We start from the raw sequence: 22,206 nt of genomic DNA on the forward strand, positions 1-22,206 counted from the left end.
GACCCACGAAGTAGATGGACATGGTTTCAACTTCGTACAACATGCATTCTGCCGCAACTTGAGGTAGCCGCCAGCGCAGACGTATTATATTTCCGGTTGTCACTTCTCTCCGGAATTACGCCGGCGTTCGAAAGCTATTAAAACTTGCATGAGCATAATAAATGTAATGTACGGTCAGTTTACAGTACAACACTGTTGCGCGACCAGTTGCAAAGAAAATGTTGTCCTCGCCTCACTAGCGGCGTTTTGGTATTTGGGAGTGCCGTTCAACTTACTGTCGGTAATTTCTAATCCAGTTGTCGACATGAAGTAAAATGAGAAGTGGCAAAGTCAGCAAAACTGGAAAATCATCGGCATTGATCTATTTTACCCAACATAGACTTGTGCCGTGTATGAAATTATCCCTTCTGGCTAAGTTCAACTCAGAAGATAACTATTTAGTGGGTGAAAGTAACAAAAAGATATCAGGTAATTTCTTACGTTGAGCTATGATTTGAAATGTCTTTGTGTCACTTCCAAACCGGTTTGTGACCCTGCATGAGTACTCTCTGGTGTCCTGTAGAACCAGGGTTTTGACAACCAGTGTACTGTTAACCCTGAAATGTTTAGTCTCTATATTATCTATTATGCTGATTCGAGAGCTGTCTGACATTTGTCTGCTTCCATTAAACCAAGTTACGTCGATTGGCAAATTTCCCACGGCCATGCACGTGATCGTGACGTCATCGGATACCCTGGCCGGTGTGTTTGCAGGCGCAGTCACGATGTTGGCTGGCACTGCTGGACAAGATAAACACAACAAATTAAAAAAGGTGCGCAATGCTTCGAAATAAAACTAATAATTTCCTGTAGTGATCTGTATCTTGCGTTTACATGTCTTAGAGGTAAAATGAGCTCCTGATTAAACGCCGGCTCTTCAACATGAGTTGTAAATAGTCCCGTCAAGATCCGAGGTTAAATGACAGCAAGATAAATGGTTGTCGAAAATAACGAATAGAAACCTTTGCTTAATAAGCACTTGCCTCCGATAAACTGTAGAACTGTCAAAAACAAAAACCACACTGGGGTGTTTAATCGGTATTAGAGGAAATTACAAGTTTATTTATAATTGTACATACACCTAGCTATGGAAAGGTCGCCTCCAGCAAACATGTTTGCAAAACCTAAAAGACACACGCCCGAGTTTTATAACTGGCTCTGTTTGAGGCCACAAATTTTACTCTTTTATAGATCAGAGATTTTGAGGAACGAATAAGATATTCGTGTGATCGAAAAGAGAAAGAAGACACTAAAAGACCTTTATTGCCTTCGTTTTGTTTGGATGTGTATGACTATTTCGCATTTTTTCCACTATCCAGTATGGACCTGGTACAGTCAGTTACCATGAATAAAAATAGATGTGGGGAAATATTTTACGTTTATCTTTCTTCAATTACAGATGTCCATAAAAAAAAATGTAACAGCAAAAATAAACTTGGTAAGCGGATAACTTGAACAATTATTTCCCGCTTCATATGACAGCTTAACTTTTAATCTTGGGATGAGGGGCTTGGTAAGTGAATAGGAAGCATTAATTCAAGGATGAGAGTTTATCAAATAATTGAAGTTGTAGGAGGGTGAATATTATTAAAGAATGGCGGGGGTCTTGAAAGACAGGGGAGGGAAGTTTTAACAGAGCTGTTACCATTCTAAGCGTTTCATACCGTGAACTATAAGTCGCACTCGACGATTGATCTCATTGTCACTGACTGCATTAGAAGCTCTACACAAATACTCTCCAGCATCATCTTCACTCACGTTACTTATCACCAAGGTCCCATTCAGCGTTTTCTGAAAGCGAGGCTTGTCCATCAACACTGGATCAAATTTCCCGCCAATTGACTTGAACCAGTCGATACGTGGAGGTGGTGTCCCGGATGTCAGGCATGTCAAGTAGGTTGTAAAGGTTTTAAGAACCGGTTGAGTGCTAGGTTGTTGTTGATCGCCAGAGTCAGAGATGAATTTTGGAGGCACTAATGGCAAGCAAAGACAAATATTTTCATGACGTTAACTACCTCATAAAAAAAAGGAAGGTTCTTGAATGTTTTTTCTTTACCAGTAACGTGTGAAAGATTGTAACTGTCACGAAGTAAATAGACTTAAAAGAATGTAGTAAAGGAACCATTTGAGGAGATAAATGTTCTTAAAGTAAAAACCAAATTTTTCGTTATTCAATATGTTCATTTGGTACCTCGATACAATCGCTTTTTGCCTTGGAGATAATGCTGAAAATGTCAAAACATCCAAACACTATAATGTTTACATTTTTTAATGCAGTGTTTTGGCAAATCTTCAGTCCAGATTTGTTCAAAAACAAAAAGAAAATTGTAACCCCGCTAAGGAAACTTAAAATCCCATGAAAAAATGTTCGACAGGAGCTGTTCTAACCAGAAGCCAGAGGAGGATTTACATTCTATGATAAATTTTTTTATTAAGTTCTTAACTGGACACAAACCATAAACAACTATGTCTGCGGACACACTCGTCTTTCCAGCTCTGTTGCTCGCAATGCATGTATACTCGCCCGAGTCCCCCGCAGACAGCCGCTTAAGTTCAAGAATGCTCATTTTAGCTGTTGGATTATGGATAACAATTACGCCTGGGATAGAGAAAATATCACGTCCGTCCTTCTGCCATCTGAACATCAGTGAACCAGCCGACAAGTCACCAGTGAAGGAAGAGCAAGTGAAAGAGCCACCATCCCCTTCGTGCCACACTTGTGGATGGGATAATGTTGGACTGGGAAGTTCTGAGAAACAAGAAAAGAAATGTTTATTGAGCTCAGTATGCAGCTTTAAGAGGGGTGTAAACCTAATATAATATAACTGAGAATTAGGTATGCTAGTGTCCCATGTGGAAATTTGGAGTAACGCTATTCGACCTATTCGTTTCATGCAACATAGAACGAAGCAATTCTAGTCAGGAACCCAGATCTGTCAGGGCCAAGCGAAAGAGAGAATCATAAAGGACCATAAAGGCCATGAACACATCTTTAAGGAAAAACTCTGACGTCCATTCGAGAAGTACTAGAAATTGTAATTTAAATTTATTATGCCCCTCTCACAGAAACGCCTCTGAGGGAGGACGCACTTTCGCCGTCAGAACTATTAAAGATTGGAACAGTTTACCCCGGTCTTTAGAAACAGAGAAGTCCGTTAAATCGTTTAAGGCTAAATTATGTAATACTATTCTTAACTCTCAGAAAATTAATGGAATTTTTTAACTCTTATTATTCGTAGTATGTTTGAAATTGTAAGTCCAGTTTATTATTTGTAACCATTTTTAATAGTAACTTAATTAAGTATTTTATTGTAAATAATATCGTATTTTAGCAATTTATTGTAAATAATATATTTTTAGCATTCTAATTATTTTAAGCTGAGGGCCCCAAGTTTATCAGTAACTTAAGTTACTGTCACGGGTCACCCTCATTAAATAAAGTCTTTCACTTCACTTCACTTCAAGGCCACTTGAATCGTAAAGACCTTTCTTCTTGTTAGATGGAGCGACTATTTTCAGAAAGAAGCACGAAAGAATATTGTCCTGCTATAAACAGTTTACAAGTCAGTAACCTTTCAGACTTCCATCTGCTACAAAAGAGAAATTTTTTATGGCTTTTTTCCTCATTAGAGGAGGCAGTTCTTTTAAAGTAGTGAAATTAAGCAACCACTTTTGAGGTAATAATTGTTTATCACCATTAGAAATTAGAAATGACTAGTGTGTATGTTTTCTGATTTATTTTGGGCATGTCTACATCAATCCGGTATCGACTTGAAAACTTTCACGCGTTTGGCAACAAAGCAAGGTTCCGTGAGGTGTGCATAAATAACTTCTTAGGGAGTTTAAGAAAACCACGACGGCAACGGCAACGGGAACAGGAACGTCGCTAAACAAAAAGTTTAATGATCAGAACAATGGCTGTGCACGTGCGTTACAATTCTTGGTAAATTTCTTTGCCGTTCTCTGCAAAACAGTAACGTGAACTGACCAGATTCTGCGTTGTCTGGAGAACGTGAACCACGGCGGCTAATGTTTCGCCCTGTCCCAGATTCAGTTTCGTGATAATTTTGACACTGAGAAACAAACGAAAATGACTTAAGTGTATCGCGAGATTGGTAGCTAAACTATGAAATCATTTTTTAATCGACGTTGTCCTCGGTGTCGCGTCCTGGATTCTTAAACTCCCTATATAAATGGCGGAACATAACCCTACATGCAGCTGAGACATCTTCCTAGTCACCTACCGAAAACTGAAACAACCACGTATCCTTCATCTCTCTTGTTATCACTGTTCACCGCTGTACACTTGTACCGGCCAGCGTCTCCTTTTTGTACCTTGGAGATATGAAGCGTGTTGTCACTTGACACTGACTGACGCTGGTTAAAAGGGATGCTGGCTCCATCTTTAGACCACGTGACGGTTGGAACTGGATAACCTTTTGCTACACAAGGCAGCTGAACGGATTGGCCTCGAGTCGCATTAAAGTCACGTGGTATTGATGTTATATTCGTCGTACCTGAGTGATTGAAACAGAATTGTGTCACTGGAAAAAGGCAGCCTTAGCTACAACATTCAATCAAACTGTAATTTATATTCAAACGTTTTTTTTTTCACCTTTTATTTGAGTTATCAGAAGATTTAATCATTCTCAAAACGTTAGTACTAAGAACTTTCATAAAAAAGGAAAAAGTTGAAAAATTTATAGAAATGCTAAGCTTTCTTAGAACCTGGTATTTTTGACATGTCACATGTCTAGTTTCAGTTGAAAAGACAAAGTAACAGTTACCCGTTGAACTCTATTAAGACCGTGCGTGGTAGGGTGGTGGAGCTCTTGAGGCCCTAGGCAACTTTGAACGCTTGTAACTTCTAATTCGCTCCAAATTTGGTGACTTTTCCTTAAGGCTACCTGGTGATAATTTGGTATGATATGACTTTGACTTCGTCCGTTTTCACATTTCTGGAAGTAACTTTAACTTTTGAAGAAGCCATCTACTAAGGTCACTTATTATATCTCTCAGTTAGTACGCGCGCTGTGATTGGTCAATTTAGCGGGTCGTATTCTACTGTCCGCTAAAACTTAAAGCTATTTTTGTTGCCAAAATGTTTCGCGATTTATCGCCAAGTGTTCTTAACTTTTATAGCAAGTAAAAGTTTAAAACTTTCTTTTACTTCTAAAATTGTGCATTGAAACCTGCTAACGACTTAAGGGTCACTTAACAACGATTTCAAATTGACTCGTTTTGCTTTCGACATGCGTCAGAAATTTGAAGCCGTTCCGTGTGAATAGAAATCGTTTCCGAACTTGGCGGACACACAGTAGAGAGGGCTGTACTGTAAGTTACGGATCCTCATTTTTCCCTTCGATTTGTGGCGATGGGGAAAAAACTCGGTCCGTAACTTTCTGTCCGTAACTTACAGTACAGCCCTCGAACTCGGTTAGTAAGAGGTATGTAAACGACCACGTAACGTGAAATGCAAGAGACTGACTCCTCCCTGCCAAGATCCTTCCCCCGCCCCCAATCATATCACTTTGTAGACAGGCGAGTAGCAAGACAGGAGTAGAGTTAGTTCCCAGTACTGACCTTCAATGTAGACATGAATCACTTCTGAAGTGCAATTTCCAATATTGCAGGCCACGCACTTGTACTGCCCGCTTTTCCTCACATCCATGTTATCCGCTTTCAGAGTACTTTGCTTGGCCTCGCTCAGCCGAGATGACGTAATACTGTATCCATACCCATCATGCACTTGCTGATCATCTAAGTACCACGTGATCTCTGGTTCTGCATGACTGTATGCTCTGCACCATTCATTCAGGCCTTGGCCGGGTTTCAGAACAACGTTTTGGGCACTGGAGGTAATTGAGGGATTGCGCTCTGATAAAAGAGAAGATCGAGTAAAGATATTGTTTCCCGACTCTGTAGTAGACATAATAAGAAACAAGATATTGAAGCAGAGTCAATGTTTTAGCGATCGCAAGCTTTCGACGCTGTGATAGCGTTGAAAGGTTGCGATCACTAAAGCATTGACTCTGCTTCGACGCCTTGTTGCTTCTTATGCCTCCATGTTGTCAAGCAGCCGTAATTGACAGTTAAGCTTCAAATAACGTTTGTACAGCATCGGCTGCGACCCAGCCTTCCCCCCCCCCCCCCCTTCCCCCAATTCACTTTTTAAAACATTTCTCGCAAATACAGGATAACAATGAAAACATTTCTAACATTATTCGAAACAGAAAATTAAGAGTAAGTCTTCTAAAAAAACGTCTTTAGCTAGTCGATTTTGAAAAATAGATAATAAATGTTTCTGATGATTTACTGATTTTTTAGGGATTTGGGCGAAAGTGTATCCTTCCATTTGCACATTCAACTGTTTGTTCGTGTTTATCTTCTCCCTCCCGTTTATTGTTCTGTTCATGGCATACAACAACCCCTCCTTTCTGATTTTTACCTTAGTGCGCTTAGAGACTTTCTTAGTTTTCATGACGAATTACTACTGGAACGTTAGTTGACTGATACTGATGGCGTCACTGCATCAATAGAGCGGATTACAGCACGTCCCACAATCCCAAGGGATCTCAATGAAGATGACGTTATGCGCGCGCACATACCTGCTGTAATGAGAACGGCGCTACTCTGCACCACTTCCCGGCCGTTGTCGGCGACGCACTGGTACACACCAATATCGCCGCCGAAGATTACAGAAAACACGAGTCTGTTGGGTTTGATGCTGATCCGAGACGTACCAGTGAATTGTTTACCGTTCAGAAGCCACGTGATGTTGGGTTTAGGCTGACCGGTTACGTCACACTCCATGATATATCCTGAAGACACAGAGGCGACTTTCCTCCGAGGTCGAGCGACAAATTTCAGTGGAACTTAAACAAAGAAACAGAGAACACTTCAGTGAATCATTCTTCTATAATGTCCCTTCAAAAAACCTAGAGTATGGGGAGAAACTTTGCACTAAGTTAACCCTTAAGTCTTAACCCTTCATTACCTCTTTTGCAGGGACTATATGTTCTAGGGGAAACGTTGCTACCTCAGGATGACTATAGTGCAATATGTGGGTCAAAGGGAAAGGTAAAGTTTGCATACAAGCCAAGTGGGCAATCAGGCTGGCGATTTCCTGTTTTCTACTCTCCCCTGGATGGGATGCTAGTCCATCGCAGGATTACTTCCACCATTAAATTTGCCGGTACTCACTGATACAGAGAGGCACTGCAAGAATAAAGTAAATTGCTCAAGAACACAACATAATGTCCCCGGCCAGGACTCGAACCCAGACTGCTTGATCCAGAGACGAGCGCGCTAACCGTGAGGCCACCGTGCTTCCGGAATCAGGGCCAAACATAGTCAATAAAAAATGGTTAGTCTCTGGTTCATGGAGAGACAAGTGAAAAGGTGAAAAAGACAAAAGCATTTTTCACACTAACCCAATACAGTCAGGTACATATGAAGGGTTGCGGAGCCCCTCGAATTTTTCACCGTACACTCGTACAAGCCCTGGTCTTCAAACTGTGTCTTGTCAATGCGTAGACTGCCACCCGCAAACCTTGAAAAACGTTCCCCCATCTGTCTTGGGACTCCATCCTTCTTCCACGTGTACTCTTCCATCGTGGGTACAGGGTAACCCTCCGCCATACACTGAAGCTTGCTGGTGTCTCCTTCCGTTACTGTGATGTTGAATGATTTATTCAGGATCCTGGGAGGGGAAGGTTGTTGCTCTGGAAAGGAAGACAACGAAGTTGAATGCTGCTTTGCTGCTTACTCGAAAATTTGGGGAGTAATTTTTTTTCACCTAACCTGCAGCGTAGCAAGCGTTTACGTGGAGTTCATGATCAGGAGCAAAGAATTACCGCGCGAAATGACTCTCGCCCCATTTTTTGCGCGGGCACAACACCGAAAATCCCGTTCCTCGGGCTTTCTTTGCTCCCCAACCGCACGGAAACACTTGCTACGCGGGATATCGTCACACTTTTTCCTGCTTATACAGCCACAAAGAGAAAAATGCTTTTAAAAGAATGATAGCAAATAAGTCTCTAATACTTAATGACTGGTCAAGAGGAGAATAGTGAATGTTACATCCCGAGAATCTCATGTAATTACATTACTTTCCCTTAAAGGTCACAAATCATCAGTAATATTATAGTTATAGTCAAAACAGTTTGACCTGCTTTCAGCATGTGTCATGCATGTTTCAGTTCAATATGAGATTGCCTTGTCATATATTTAAGTATATCATTGCATTTTTGGGTGTTTTGAGTTAGTGGAGACCTTTTTGCGATCCTAGCTTATCCTTGTAATTAAAGTAAATTACCAACCAACAACTCGACGAAATTCATTTAGATGCGAGGTCTAAATAAATATTGTAAGTATCAGAACGTACTTATCCAGGGTGGCAATACTACGATTAGGGCTAGCCTATGTACATCACAATTTCAACAACGAGCTGGACGTTTCTCACAGCTTGTAGCTTACGAGGGGCGAAGTTCCTGAACCAACTTCCAAAATTGATGAAACTGAGAGTAAGCAGTGTAATTATCTTAGCTTAAATGTATTTGACACGGAACAACAGTAAAACTGATTTGTTGACGTTTCTGTTTTATGTTTTTCGTCCATAACGAGCAAAGCAAAGCGGGCGCTATCCGAAAAGACTTCTATCGATCAATATTGGGTGGCTATATCAAAGTGCGAGTTTGCCAACAATCAGGGGACTGGGTTATGCTGATAACAACTGAAATTCCGCGCCTCAACTCCAGGCACTATTTAAGGAGAGAGTAGCGATACGACTAATCGCTTCATGCCGGGTAAAACCTGCAATTCACTGTTTGCATTATGTGCCACCTCTAGTTCAACTAGTACATCCTTACCTTTCAAAAATAACTTGGCTGGATTGCTAAAATGCTTCTCTCCTGTCAGAATATTGACCGCTGTACAGTAGTACGTGGCTTTTGCCGCATCATCGTTCACGTTTGTAATGACCAAATCTCCGGATGGCATAAGAGTATATTTACCACCTAACGTGATCACATTGAGTCCGTTATGCCACGATATGACACGCACGTAATCTCGCACATGCTCCGGGATCACGATTTTAATAACGGCCGTGTTTCCACGAATTACGTAACTGTCTTGTGCGTAAATCTTGTATGGTTGAATGATAACTACCAGAGAAAATGTAAGATACAAATTAGTAAGCCAAAACTAGTTAGTGTAACAAATACGAATTGCCACAGGTTTAGTATCAAAATTGTCTCAAAAACAAATTTCAACCACTCAAAGGTCGCGTCGAACCTTTCTGAGTCTGTAAAGGAGCACGATTTCTCTCGGGGCGGTTGATTAAGATCTTGTGATCATCATTAGTTGGTGGGCCAAAAGGATAGCGGGCAGTTGATTAAATGACATTTATCAAATAAATAAACTTCTGACAAAGTTTGAGTTCTAATAATTAAGAAACGACTTCTTTGCATTTCCATTCACGAAATGATCGTGATTGACTTTGATTGATGGTGATTTGATTTCTGGCCTGCGTCGTACACGTACCAGCGAAAAATGGTGCACTTCATAGACAAGCAATGTAGTTTTTCTTGGTTAGAGTGAAGTCGATAAACATTTTCATAATGAGTTTGCGGTTTCCTGCAAAACAACTTAAACAAAGACATGTTTGCTGCACACCCCACCCCCTCCAGTTTACCTGCACGTAACTTGGCTACCTTGCTGATGATTTCAAAGATTCCAAATTTGTTATTTGGTGTCTTTGCAACGCACTGATAATCCGCTCTATGCACAGAAAAATTAAACCTGTCCTTGGTGAAGGCTGGGAAGTATAAGGAACCATTGGGAAAGATGTAGCGTAAGCCGGTGATGTTGCTGCTTATCACGTGATCAGAGCGTGCGATTTTCCAAGTGATATTAGCTCTCGGTCTGTCTTCCACTCTACAATTCAATATTGCTGACCGATTATGTGCAAACTGGGTATCCGCTGGCTCTTCTGTGAAACGCAGATCCAAAGGAATCTCAGCTGGAAATTGAGGACAAAAACATTATCTTAATTTTTGAACGAGTATGCTGTTAAAATTAAAAGTTGCTTCATTTTATATCGAAGTCTGATGATCTTTTGCCTCTCATAACCAACAAATGTGTATTCTAGGCACTTTCCTTTCAACCAAAACAAAACTTTGACTTGTAACTTTAAAAGGTGATTCGGACGCTCGCATTCAGAGGTCGTGAGAAATTCTGCAACTCATTTTATTTATTTCAAAACTGTTGGTATAGTTTGATAGCCAGCTCCATAAGCTATAATTTGCTGTAGGGGTTTATTTATCTACACTTCAAACTGGACGCGCTACATCGCCTGGACGCGAGGCACCTTTGAAGGTATACGGTAACCGTCATTAAGAACACTAATCGGTTCAGTACTGAGCTACAACAGGAAAACGAACGAGTAGAAGACATGAAAATACTCTTCTATATTCGTTGTATTTACATCGCAGCGATTAGTGGCTTTATGTCGGAAGTTATATTAGTTTTCTCTTAGTGAGCCCAACTACAAGTTATACCTCCCATAAAGGACTACCCTCTGATAAGCGACTACCACCCTCTGATAGGCGACTACCACCCTCTGATACGCAACTACGGGCGGCACACGAAGTTTTGTCTCCCATATGGGACCACCCTTTGATTAGCAGCTGCTGGCCTCTCGCATTGGTTCACCTCCCACCAGGTACCACTTTCTTTAGTTAACTACTGGCCTCCCACAAAGTTCTGCCTTCCACTAGGGACCACTCTGTTTAGGCAACTACTGACCTCCCACAAAGGCGAACCTCTGATTAGAGACCACCCTTTGATAGACGACTCGACCAGACTTCCAACAACCTCGATCCCGTAAGCCAGCTTTCTCCGATAAGAAGATGTCTCCCACAAAGATCTAGACCACCTTCCGACAAGCGACTACCTCCAACGAGCGAGTATCTTCTAGAGAGACTACTTCCTGTTCTAAACCACCCCCTGATTGGCAGCCAGCGGGGTGATGGCTTATTATTAAAGAGCTTGACTTTGTCAGTAGCTATAATGTAACTATGTTACTCATTTATAGTGAATTTTTAACGCGAAATGCGTCTTTGCGCTGAGGTTCCTAGCTCGTAATTTTCTGTTCAACGCAGTGATAAGAACACTTTCTGTGTACCCACGTTGTCAGTACAGATCGGGTTTTGACTGTATGCATTGTAATCCTGCCTACTGGCCTGGCCTGAGCATTCATTTTCTCGATGATTTAAAAAATGTTCTGATCATTCGGAGCGAAATGCGCTTATTTCTTAGCAAATCAGGTACAAACCCGAATACAACTCAGTCTCGCTAAGAAGCGTTTTCCTTCACTTTCACCTGTCAAATGTCTAATTTGTCTCGAGTACTGATTGTTTTGTTATTTATGGACTTAACGAGCAGTCTCCAGCCCCTACTATCGAACAAGGTGCCCGGCCTATTTCTTCGCGAACGCTTTTCGAAACGCTAGCTCAGTACAAATCGACCTTCACGTCTAGAATTTTAAACATTCAATACAGCAAAAAAAAAAAAAAAAAAATCGAATAAAGAAGATTTATTTATTCTTGGCGTCTAAAGTGCATTCCTAATGAAACTGCGTGTCTTGAAAACTACCACGAGAAGCGGAAGATTAACCGAATATGGCCAGTGTAATTTGGGGTTAAAGCAAATATATTTATGCTACATAAATCCCCATAAAATTAAGAAGTGCTCACAGCAGTGTTGTCTTCACAGATATATTTGCTAGATATGAGAAAAGAAGAGGCATAGTTTTGAAAATAATTTTTATCTCTGCCATTATGTAAAGCGTACGTGCGTAGGTTTTTTAATGAGTTTTTACGGAAGCACGAGGTCTTAAGTTGTTTGCGGCAAAATTTATACCGCGAACAAAAAAACATGATGGCGAATACTCAACAAAAAAGAAGAAATTTTTACCACATGCATGACTGGAAATTTGACCATATAAGGGAGCAATAACCCGAAAAAAGAAACCTTAACTATTAAATGTTTTAATCGCCGCGCTTGCTTGCTGCACACACTCGCAAATTGCTCTTTAGAATTCCAGTGTTTACTTGCTGACGACTGGTCACGTAGTAAATAAAATCAGGTCCTTGAACCTTACTCACCGACACTTTACAACTAAAAGTTGTTCCTCTTGTGTAAAATATTGTAAAAATTTACTACTTACGATTTCAAGCTTTAGAATCATCGAGCAAATTCAATTCCCAAGGCCATCGGACCACTGCTTAGGTTTGCACACTTAAGGTGATTTAATATCTTTGCTTGTGGGTACGTGCAAGCTGATGAAATTCTGGTCACGATTTCAAACGGACTCAGTCGATGGAATTAATATATCTACAAACGTACGTGCAATTCTCACATTAAATCGTCTCTGACTGATGATACTTCTTTCGGTGAAAATTCGGGAGAGGTGATAAAGCAAGCAGCTGTGCTCAAAGTTAGCCACCGTGTTGTTTAGGGATTTAGAAAGGAAGCAAGAATCAAGATTAGCACTCCATTGGTTTTCTAAATAGCATGGAATGCAAGAAGACGGATGAACCCAGACTTGGGTGTTTTTTATTAAGAAGGATTGAGGAAACCAGGGAAAGAAACCACTGAGATCCCTCGCCATGGTACACTGCTTACCTGATCGGATTTTCAGAGCTGAATTTATGAATTTTCAAAAAAATCGTGGACTCATTATATGGAATGTTTAACCCTTGAAACGCGCACAGAGAGAGAAACGAAGACTGATCGAAGACTGTGTGTTTTTATCAGTCTGTGTTCTTCAGTCTGGATTGTTTATTCCGTAAAATGTATTTCCCGCCATCCTCACGTCGTTGCGGAATTGCCAAACTGAGTACTGCTCGACTACATCTTAAAAATTTAAGTCGTAACAATACCTTGGTCCTGATATCTTATAAGGCAACCGACACTGAAATGTCTTCCTCGACTCGCATGATCACTGAGTTTTCACGCGACGAGCGTCGTTTCTATCATTCGTTCGTAGCTGAAAGGATGTTCCAGCGCCGATTGAGGAAAAAAAAACACCTCTATTGAAACTTTATGCCTGCTTCATTTTTGTTTCCAACATTTTTAGTCGACAGTGAGCTGAGCGTCTCGCCCGATTGAAGGAAAGTTTCTTTTATTACAGACTGAAAACAAATCGACGTTTAAACCGAGTCAGCAAAGAGTAATATTGGACTTCAATAAAAACTTATCTCATGCTGCGGCTTCATGATGATGCAATAACAGGTATGAATTACTACAACCAGGACTTTCGATTTAGTTATTTATTTTAGCCGTTTATTTGTTATTCTACAGCTACGTTCTGCTCAGTTAACTGAGATTTCGATTATTCACAAGGAAGATTTAACAGACGATTTTTCCTGATATGGCAATTTCCCACAAAAACTGTAGAACCCATATCGAACACTCGTATTAACCCCGAAGTTACATACGTGTAGCTTATATATACTGTGAACTGCATGACGGTCTATTCAAACTGAAAACAGGTTCTTTCTTGTTTAAAGCTCGCATTTGTAAATCGCTTCAGGATTTTTCACTTTGACCTAGAGTACTGGTTCAGGGTTTAAACTTTGAAGTTCGCTGCAAGATGGGACAGAATCGTAATAAATATATTCATCTCGTCCAGATGTCACTTCAGCTCTATTTCTAATTCACTGTTATATTACAAGTTGTCGAATCTACGAATGGCAAAACATGTAGTTTTTGCTAAGTCATCTATTTTCAGAAAATATTTAATCAGGCTGCAACGCGGCCATAGCTGCAATCTTTGTACAGCTTGAAATTAGCTTCGCAGGTTGAGAATCTGCTGTCCACTGTTTAGCATCAGTTACCGAACGCCTCGGAGGGTTCGAAAGCCCGTGGGCTGATGTGTTGCAGTACAATTTCTGTATCGAAACTTCCTAAAACGAGCTCTTTTGCAAATAATAAATTTTTATTTATTGAGATAGGCTAGCTTATTTCCTTGATTGTCCTAAATTTATCGTAATGTGTTGAATACCCAGTACAGCAAATTAAATCAAATTTATCATATCTGTAATAGTTGATTCTCTACGTTTTAGATTTCATTTCTACAAGCACCAGTTTTAATCAGCGCCCTTTTCATTTGCCTCCTTTTTTCATCTTTATTTTTTTATTATTATTTTATTTTAGTACAGTGTAACTTCTTTTGGCCCGGTTGTGCTTGATGTAGGAATGGTGTGTTTGTAATGCCTGCGTTGTTTTCATTTGGTATAACAGCATTGAAAGTAGTAACACAGTGGAGTGATGCTCTTTAAACCAATATTCTGGATTTAGTTTTTCATAATGTCTGATTTAATTCCACCAAAAGAAAAAATAGTAAACACAGTTGAGATCGCCATGTTTTGTGGCTTTTCAGGGGTGATTTTAAACCTAACTTCGACACTTAGGAACTGAAATTCTATATTCCAACTGAGTTTTGATTTGACTATTGTGTATTTAAAGAAAGTAAAAGAGATCTGTGTGCTGAACAGTGGCGCTGAGTTAATTTGTTACAAGGGTTACTGGGCCGTACTCGCTCTGAGTAACACCTAAACCTAGGCACTTTTTATTGCTTACAGTCATCATAAACACCCTATAAAATACCCAGGAAGAGAATTTAACCATGGACATGCCCTGGGTTGGCTTGCAATATGCTGTACACAACGTATATGGATCGCAACCCCAAACGACATTGCATGATCGTGTGCTGTTGAGTGCAGAGCGACGCACCCCGTTGGCTCAACTTATTTTAAGCAAACGAACTCAACACGGATATCTGTCTCGATTTGCGCCTCTTGCAACAATTACAAAACGTCTTATACATGTAAGTGACGTAAGGGTGAAAAACAACTTTTATGAATAAAAAATTAAAAGCTACTCTAAGTTGAACGCATACGTCTGAAATCACAACCGAGCCATATTGCCTCACAACATGCTATCGTAACACAACAGGTTTGTGCCACAGAAAAAGTGAATTTATGGTTTATAACCCAGCGGTAAACTTCGTGCTTTTTCACTCTTAAATGATATGTTTTAATGTTATACATAAGTTTTTCAGTAATGGTCAGCTTTCGTGACTTTCCCGTAAACATTTCGCTAATTTGTCCCCACACCTGGGTGAATTGGTTTTCTACGACTGCCTTGTAGCACGCAAGGCGAAATTGAAGGTAACCAACTTAAATGTGTGTCGAGTCTTAGAACATTAACTCAGAGACCAAATTGAGTAGAATTCACAGTTTTTACGTCTGCCTCTTTTCTGAAAAACTTTCAGGCGTACGAAAACGCTGACACATCAAAAACCATAATTAACTCAGTGTGTGTCCGGTCCAAAGTTGTCGACGGTGAAGCTGCACGATTTTTTTCAAAAAAAAATTGCTTTGAATTGAATGGGACAAGTAATTTCCAAGGTAATATTTTAGAGCTCGGAGTTTCCATTGAGCACAAGGAAGGTTATAGCTACCGACACGAACTTGGCATTGCTAACGGAAGCAGATCAACTTTTTTTTTCATTCGTGTTTTGTCATGCGTGACACCCGGAAAACATGCAAACTAGCAACATACGGAGACCATTTAAGGAACACTGCACGAAATGCCGAGATAAAAGACTAGCAACAAAAAGCTGTAGTAGGAACTGCGAACGTTAAAATTGAAATCATATTGTAAATAGGCAAACAGACGCCTTTCGAAGAACAGCTAATAAATAAATGCACAATGAGCAGTGAGTCATGAGATTGGTCCTACTTTCAAAATTACGCTGCATCTTATAAATAGATCCACTATCGAACCGTTGAAAATAAACCTGCCAAACAGTAAGAGCAGTATATTCGTTCTCTTCACTTTCGACCTATTTTTCAGGGCGCTCTTCAAATTTTCCCAAGGAGTTTTTCGATCGCAAAAGAGAATCCGATAAAGGGAGAACTACAAACTCAGTTCAGGCTTACAAATCCCGGCATTCTTCGGATTCGCTAAAATGCTTACAATAATTTAACATGAGAGGTTCGTTTTCTCTTACACTAAAACAAATGGTAGAAATAGGGCGAAGTAGTCGGATAAATTAAAATTTCCATTTACGGCACCAGGTGGCGGCTATTGCATTTCCATAAATACAAGCCCCTTGAGTTGTTAAAGCTTTTTTACTACTTAGAGTGTGCATGTATGATGGCTTTCGTAGGCAATAAAAAGAGCATCCTTTTCTTAAAACGTCTAATGTATTCATAAACTAAACCTGTTGTTTTGTTTGAAATGGTTATTTTGCAATTAACTCTTGAAGAACAATCTAGTATTTTGCCACTAAGTCGAAACCTATTGCAAAGACGCTCTCCGCGCGCCAGCCATGAACAACACCAACACGTGTTTGGTAATCATTTATTAAAAGCGCACTCGGCAAGTTGGTTTTGATTTTCTGCGTAAATCGTAATTAGCCCCTAATCTTGATCAAAAGAGAGAAAATTAATGGCACGAAGTGGACATCTGCTTTGAAAGGATGAATTGTCCAACCACCCCATGTTTTGTGCCGTCATCGTTGCGGTCGTGAAACTGCAAACTCCGAGGATAAAACTAAGATAAGGTATAAACATCACTTCGACAGCACTGAAACTATAATCGAGATTTTTCATGACATGCCAAAACAAACGTTATTTCTCGTTTACTAAATGCACATATATGAGGTCTACAGTTCACTAAAATGTTCATTACAAAATCAAAATTTGCACACACAGGCAAAATTGGTGATGATATTTGAGTAAAATGGAAAAGTATAAATCTTAACTGAATTCTGTTGTGGTTATACTGATTTAGAAAGTTTTCATACACTAGTTAAAAAAAAATGTGGCAATCTTAATAAGAGAGGCAAGGGAGGCATCAGAAGCTAAGGGAAACTCTTTCCATCTGAATTTTGTGAACAGTACATACCTATATTCTACTCTTATCGCAAATGATGTTCATAATTTCAGCCCAGAATCCGAACCTTTGCCTAACAGACCGTATAAAACGATAGCTACATGTTTCGTTGCACGTATTCGTATTTGCCCAATAGGAACAATTCACTGTTGTTCTGATAAAAGAGAAGTACAGCTCTTGAACGAGAAAACTAATGCAAATTTTAATTGTGGTCCTTTTCAGTCGATCTCGCGAAGGCTATTTGTTAAGCCTCGGATCGTTGCATTGGCAGATGGTTGTGTTAATTCATAAATAAATTTAATAAATTTCGTCTGGGTTTGCGATGAGATTAAACCTTGTGCAGAAATATAATTCCTTGATTGAGAGCAAAATATTTTCGGCTGTTTACACCTTATACATGGTTGGGTTTTCTTCGCCTGTGACAACCCTGTCCATGTATGTTTTCTAAACTTTGTTAAATGTCTCAGTGGAGAAAATAATAAAGTTTCTTATGGTCAAGAACTGATAAAAACTCACATCATGAATGAATAATTTTTAATACAGTGGATATTCAAAACAGCTTTAAAATGTAGGACACAATTTAGCTAGTCGAAAGTCTGTGGCTCAACATTTGAAAGAAATTCGATATTGAATAACCTAAAACGCATTTCAATCCCTTTGCGACTTTTTCGCTTTTCTGCTTTAATTAAAAAGCCAATGCAGTTCTGTTGTTATGTCACACAAAGGTTTCCTCAAAAATTCTGCGGAAAATTTTCAATACCTAAATATTTTCCCCTTGAGATCAAAATGTGTGAATATTCTATACCTCAGTTTATTTTTGCGCACCATGTGGACTGAGTTGCAGATATTAAAACAAAAACAAAGATAACACTTACATTTAGCTCAAATTATGCGATAAAAAAGCTTGCTACATATATTTATATGAAATTACTAACAGGGAGATTTTTACAGTAAGGCTTTTCTTTTGCCTGTTCGTGTTGAAAAAATTCGACTCAGTGACAATATTTCCCGCGAAATGACTTTCAATGGTGAACTCGTAAATGTTTTACTACACGCTCCCTTCAACCTTAGCCTTGAACAATAATTTGAGATATGACAACCTTGGCCCGTCACTTGAATGAAAGCTTTTTGGCGATTTCGACATATTTGGATTGAATATCGATCTTAAATAAATAAAGAAAATTACTTGCTTTTATTCGCGCAAAAAAGGCCTTCACTATCAATGAGATCCGCGCCTTAAGCTTCCTGACATAACAGGAGTGAGATACATTTCACGCAAATACCTACAAACCTAGATTTTTCATTTGACTTTCGTTTCGTTTGAGCACTTTTCTTTAAATTACAAAAAAATAACACCGTAGCAGTTGGCCAATTCGTTCATATGTTCCTGCTGTTTTCCATTAATTGAAGATATCTTTTATCCGTTCATTATTTCATTCAACGTGAGAGTAAACAGATAAATGCTAGGGAGCTGATAATCGCTGCAAATCTTCCTCACCAAAGGAAATAAAAATAATTAGAGAAATTCGCTAATAAAGCCGCTTTACTTTCTTCTTGAAATTTATCGTCAGCTAGATCGGTTAAATTAAGAAACACCTAAAACCAGTTGTGGTGCTCGTAAATCTTTGCTCTCCTTTTCGCCTTACCGAGTTTAAAAGCTCTTGTTATTTACATGTTAAAAGCAGCGAAAAACAACACCGAAAATCGTTTAGAACTTGTAGGTATTTTACTTTTCCGCTTCCAGAGTTAACATGACACATGTGAGATGTATTTTTCTTACAATAAGTTCCAGTCTCGGGAATTAAACTGAAATTTTTTCCAAGAATCATATGATTCCATGACAACCATATTTTCAGGAAATAATTCTGGTGTTTTCCCGAAGCGTCATATTTTTAAATAGATGTATACATGCCGTCTAATGGTTTGATATACAAATTTTGTTTACGATTCCTCTCCTAATGGTTCTCTGGATATTTTCGCTCCCCTCTCCTTGAGAGAAAATTGAAAAAACATTTTTAAAGAATTATCCCTGAGTTATTTTACAGGCTTAATGTAATTGCTCTTTTTCTATTCTATATCCCTGCTCAATTTCGTTAAATTGCATCGAATAAGTCTGGAGTATTTAGCGAAAAAATGGAAACAAACATAAGTTGTACTTGTGAATGAAGTTGGTATATTATTTAGTTCGCAGCAATATGCACGGGAAAATCGAAGATTAAAAGGCTAACTAAAATTACATCTAGTATCTTTAGAAGATATCTTGGCGTTGGGCCGGAGTTGAACTCTTTTGCGTAAGACATAGAACAATTAAACATCTGACAGTTATCGCAAAATTTATTAATATTATGTTGTTTTCATTCAAAAATAGCTGTGATGTGTTTGTTTCGGTTTCGGGTGAAGCGCTTACGAATCGAATTTTTGTGATGCCAAATTTTAATTCAAGTTCGGGCATCATCCATAGATCTGGGTCATTTAAGTTTATAAAAAATCGTGGAATTTTATCAGACAAGTCGTTTCGGCGCAGAATAATACCAGCCTTGGCGATTTGCGCAAAGAAGATTCTCGCGAGCAATATTTTACCCTAACTAGCGTACCTCTGACAGGTATCTCAAATTGACCTTCCGAATTCATTTCGACAAGCAGGTTTTTGTTTCAAGACTAGAATTAAACAAGAGCATTGCTGAACTACCGCCGGACTTAACACGTGGGTGAACTAGTAACAAATGTGTAATGACATATCCATCGTACTTACTACAAATACAGAAGAACAGAACCGTTCGCTCACTCCGATCTAAATGTATTCAAAATGACTGGACATACCTGCTCGAGCGATATCTCTCCGTCGCACGGCGCTCCCCAGAAGGACAATTAAAAACAATCTACCCGCCAACATACTTGCAAATTTTTAAAATCCTCTCGCGAGTGAGTGAACACTCTATGATTGTTAAATAAATTCTGGAATTCCTCCCTTGAACGGAGAAAGCCATGTTAAATTTCCGCCTTCGCACGCCAGCTTGTTTTGGCTCAAGTCGCGTTCGAGGAGGTCTGCTCGCGGCAGTTTGCCTTTTACGGTGCCATCTCGCAGCCACATCAGAATTTGAAGATTTGGATCAAGGAGCTTGCGTTTATACAGGTGAACTGGGTCTGCAAGCACGTGGCTGACCCGCCAAAAGACCCCACAGCACGTTAGAATCTCTCACCGTTGGTGACAGCTACATGTCATTTACCCACGTGCTCCATTCATGCAAACAATGACCCAAGCGACTGTTGTCGCTTTCCAGCGATTTAATTGGCTGTTGAATGAAAGCTTTTAAGCTCTCGTCCAATCAGGATACAAAGCTGTGGAAGCACGTAAATATATATTTATTTAAAATTGCTTTAAAGGTAAAAACATAAAAATATCAATGAAGAGAACACCGTAGTAGTTCTGCGTGTTACCATGGAGATCACGTGACAGACAGTCCGTGCGTAAGATATTTTTACCTACGCCTTGAGGGGCTGTCTTCTTCTCAGCGAAATAACTTTTTTTAGCCCGTTTATATACCATAGATGGATTGATTAATGAGCTTTTAAGCCGTAATATTACAATTTTCTGTAATTTATGCGGCAGGTAGCATGCAGATCCGACAGTAAGATATGAATTAAAGAAAGGTTCGGATATTAGACTTCAAAACATTCGACTGAAAATTTCAACCACAGCGTGCGCCTTTGTTTGCGTAGACAGAGACTTGAGTATTGATTACCGAGCTAAACAAAGCCTTATTGTCGAGTCTGTTAGAGCTTGTTTCACAACGTGCTTTTACAAAAAAAGAACATCTCTGTTACTCTCTCTGAAATGCTACTCAAAAGAAAATATGTTAGTAATTGGAAGGTTTCAATTTTCCCGTAAACATCGGCATTTCGGGTGACAAAACTGTTTTTGAATCGTAACTACGCAGAAAGGATGACGAAAGATCGTGGTTTATTCAGCCGCGTTTAGCTGCGAAAGTAAAGAAATACCAAACAAAACAAAAAAGAGGATTGAAATACCTCATCGGAAAAACAATTTCCGGGAAATTTTTCACGAAATGTTTGATTCTTCGGTTCTTGGTAATATTTCTTTTCAGGTGAAAATATGCCAATTGAGGTTTCAAAAATCGCTGCATTCTTTTTGTTGTAAGTCATCTAGCTAATTATCATACATTACCATACTCCTTTCCAATTCATGATACAATACCAGCTATATACCATAATTTCATGAGACAGACACCAGGATTCGCTTGAAAACCAAAAGTTAGCGCTAAAAGCTTGGAATTTTGGCAATGGAAGCATACTTACATCGTATCTGCAATAATTATCACTATCCTTTCCAAGATTTTGTCTTAAATCGTATTCAACCAGCACCCTTTGTCCTCACAACTGTTTGCATATTAAATATTATATAATGTATGCCTTCAGCTGGCTTTTGATGTAAAATTGCCTTTTCTCCATAAAAACTTCATCAATGTCGTTCATTAACAGATGCTGTCTCAAAGAGCGGAGGAAAGACTGTTGAAAGTGCACTTTAAAAGGCCAAACAATCGTTTAGCCAGAACAACACACACTACTCACTCACACACTCGATCACTCGATCACTCACTCATTCACCCACCCACCCACCCACCCACCCACCCACCCACCCACCCACTCACTCACTCACTCACTCACTCACTCACTCACTCACTCACTCACTCACTCACTCACTCACTCACTCATCCCCATAGCTCCGGCTGGCGCAAAGGACGACAAACACACACTACGTTTCACCAAAAATTTGCAATCGGATATGCGTTTGCAAAACAAGTTTCGATCCGTTCATGAGAGAAATGACACAACATATTTTATGTTTACATCGGTTTCTCCGGTCGCATAACTTTAACTCGATAGAAACATTCACGTATGCATATAGCGTTATAATCTATTATTAGCTATTATGTCATTGTTGAGTCTTATTCTACTCCAATTTGATGGTAAAGTATATAAAATGAATGTAAACAATAGACAAAATGACGAAATTAGTGATCCGGTGATACGTCCTGGCGTTTTCTATAGTAACGAAGCGATTGCTCAGTGATCACGTGGTACAATGCAAAGGCGGATCTTAAGATCAGTGGCGCTGTAAAGACGGTCCTTTCATGGCCAAAAATTGGGACGGAGGAAAGGTAGGGAGCGAAATATTTT

The 22,206-nt window shown here is 39.4% G+C and overlaps 1 protein-coding gene across 2 annotated transcripts in view; it reads right to left on the minus strand.

Moving 5' to 3' along the window:
* Positions 1-21,635, minus strand: part of LOC145493143 (cell adhesion molecule DSCAML1-like) — a 33,432-nt gene extending 11,797 nt beyond the window's left edge. The window contains exons 1-10 of one of the 2 annotated variants that reach the window (XM_081472538.1): positions 19,828-21,635; positions 9,734-10,060; positions 8,910-9,203; positions 7,473-7,763; positions 6,648-6,914; positions 5,623-5,916; positions 4,284-4,556; positions 2,495-2,788; positions 1,704-2,012; positions 481-777 (exon numbers count right to left, since the gene is read on the minus strand). In XM_081472538.1, the coding sequence (XP_081328664.1) occupies positions 481-777; positions 1,704-2,012; positions 2,495-2,788; positions 4,284-4,556; positions 5,623-5,916; positions 6,648-6,914; positions 7,473-7,763; positions 8,910-9,203; positions 9,734-10,060; positions 19,828-19,900 (2,719 nt within the window). In that variant the 5' untranslated portion in view covers positions 19,901-21,635. Of the gene's footprint in view, positions 1-480; positions 781-1,703; positions 2,013-2,494; positions 2,789-4,283; positions 4,557-5,622; positions 5,917-6,647; positions 6,915-7,472; positions 7,764-8,909; positions 9,204-9,733; positions 10,061-19,827 lie in introns of both variants that reach the window. The other variant, XM_081472537.1, reaches the window with a different exon arrangement.
* Positions 21,636-22,206: the final 571 nt, after the last annotated feature.

This window comes from Orbicella franksi, chromosome 7, assembly GCF_964199315.1.
Source record: "Orbicella franksi chromosome 7, jaOrbFran1.1, whole genome shotgun sequence".
NCBI lineage: Eukaryota > Metazoa > Cnidaria > Anthozoa > Scleractinia > Merulinidae > Orbicella > Orbicella franksi.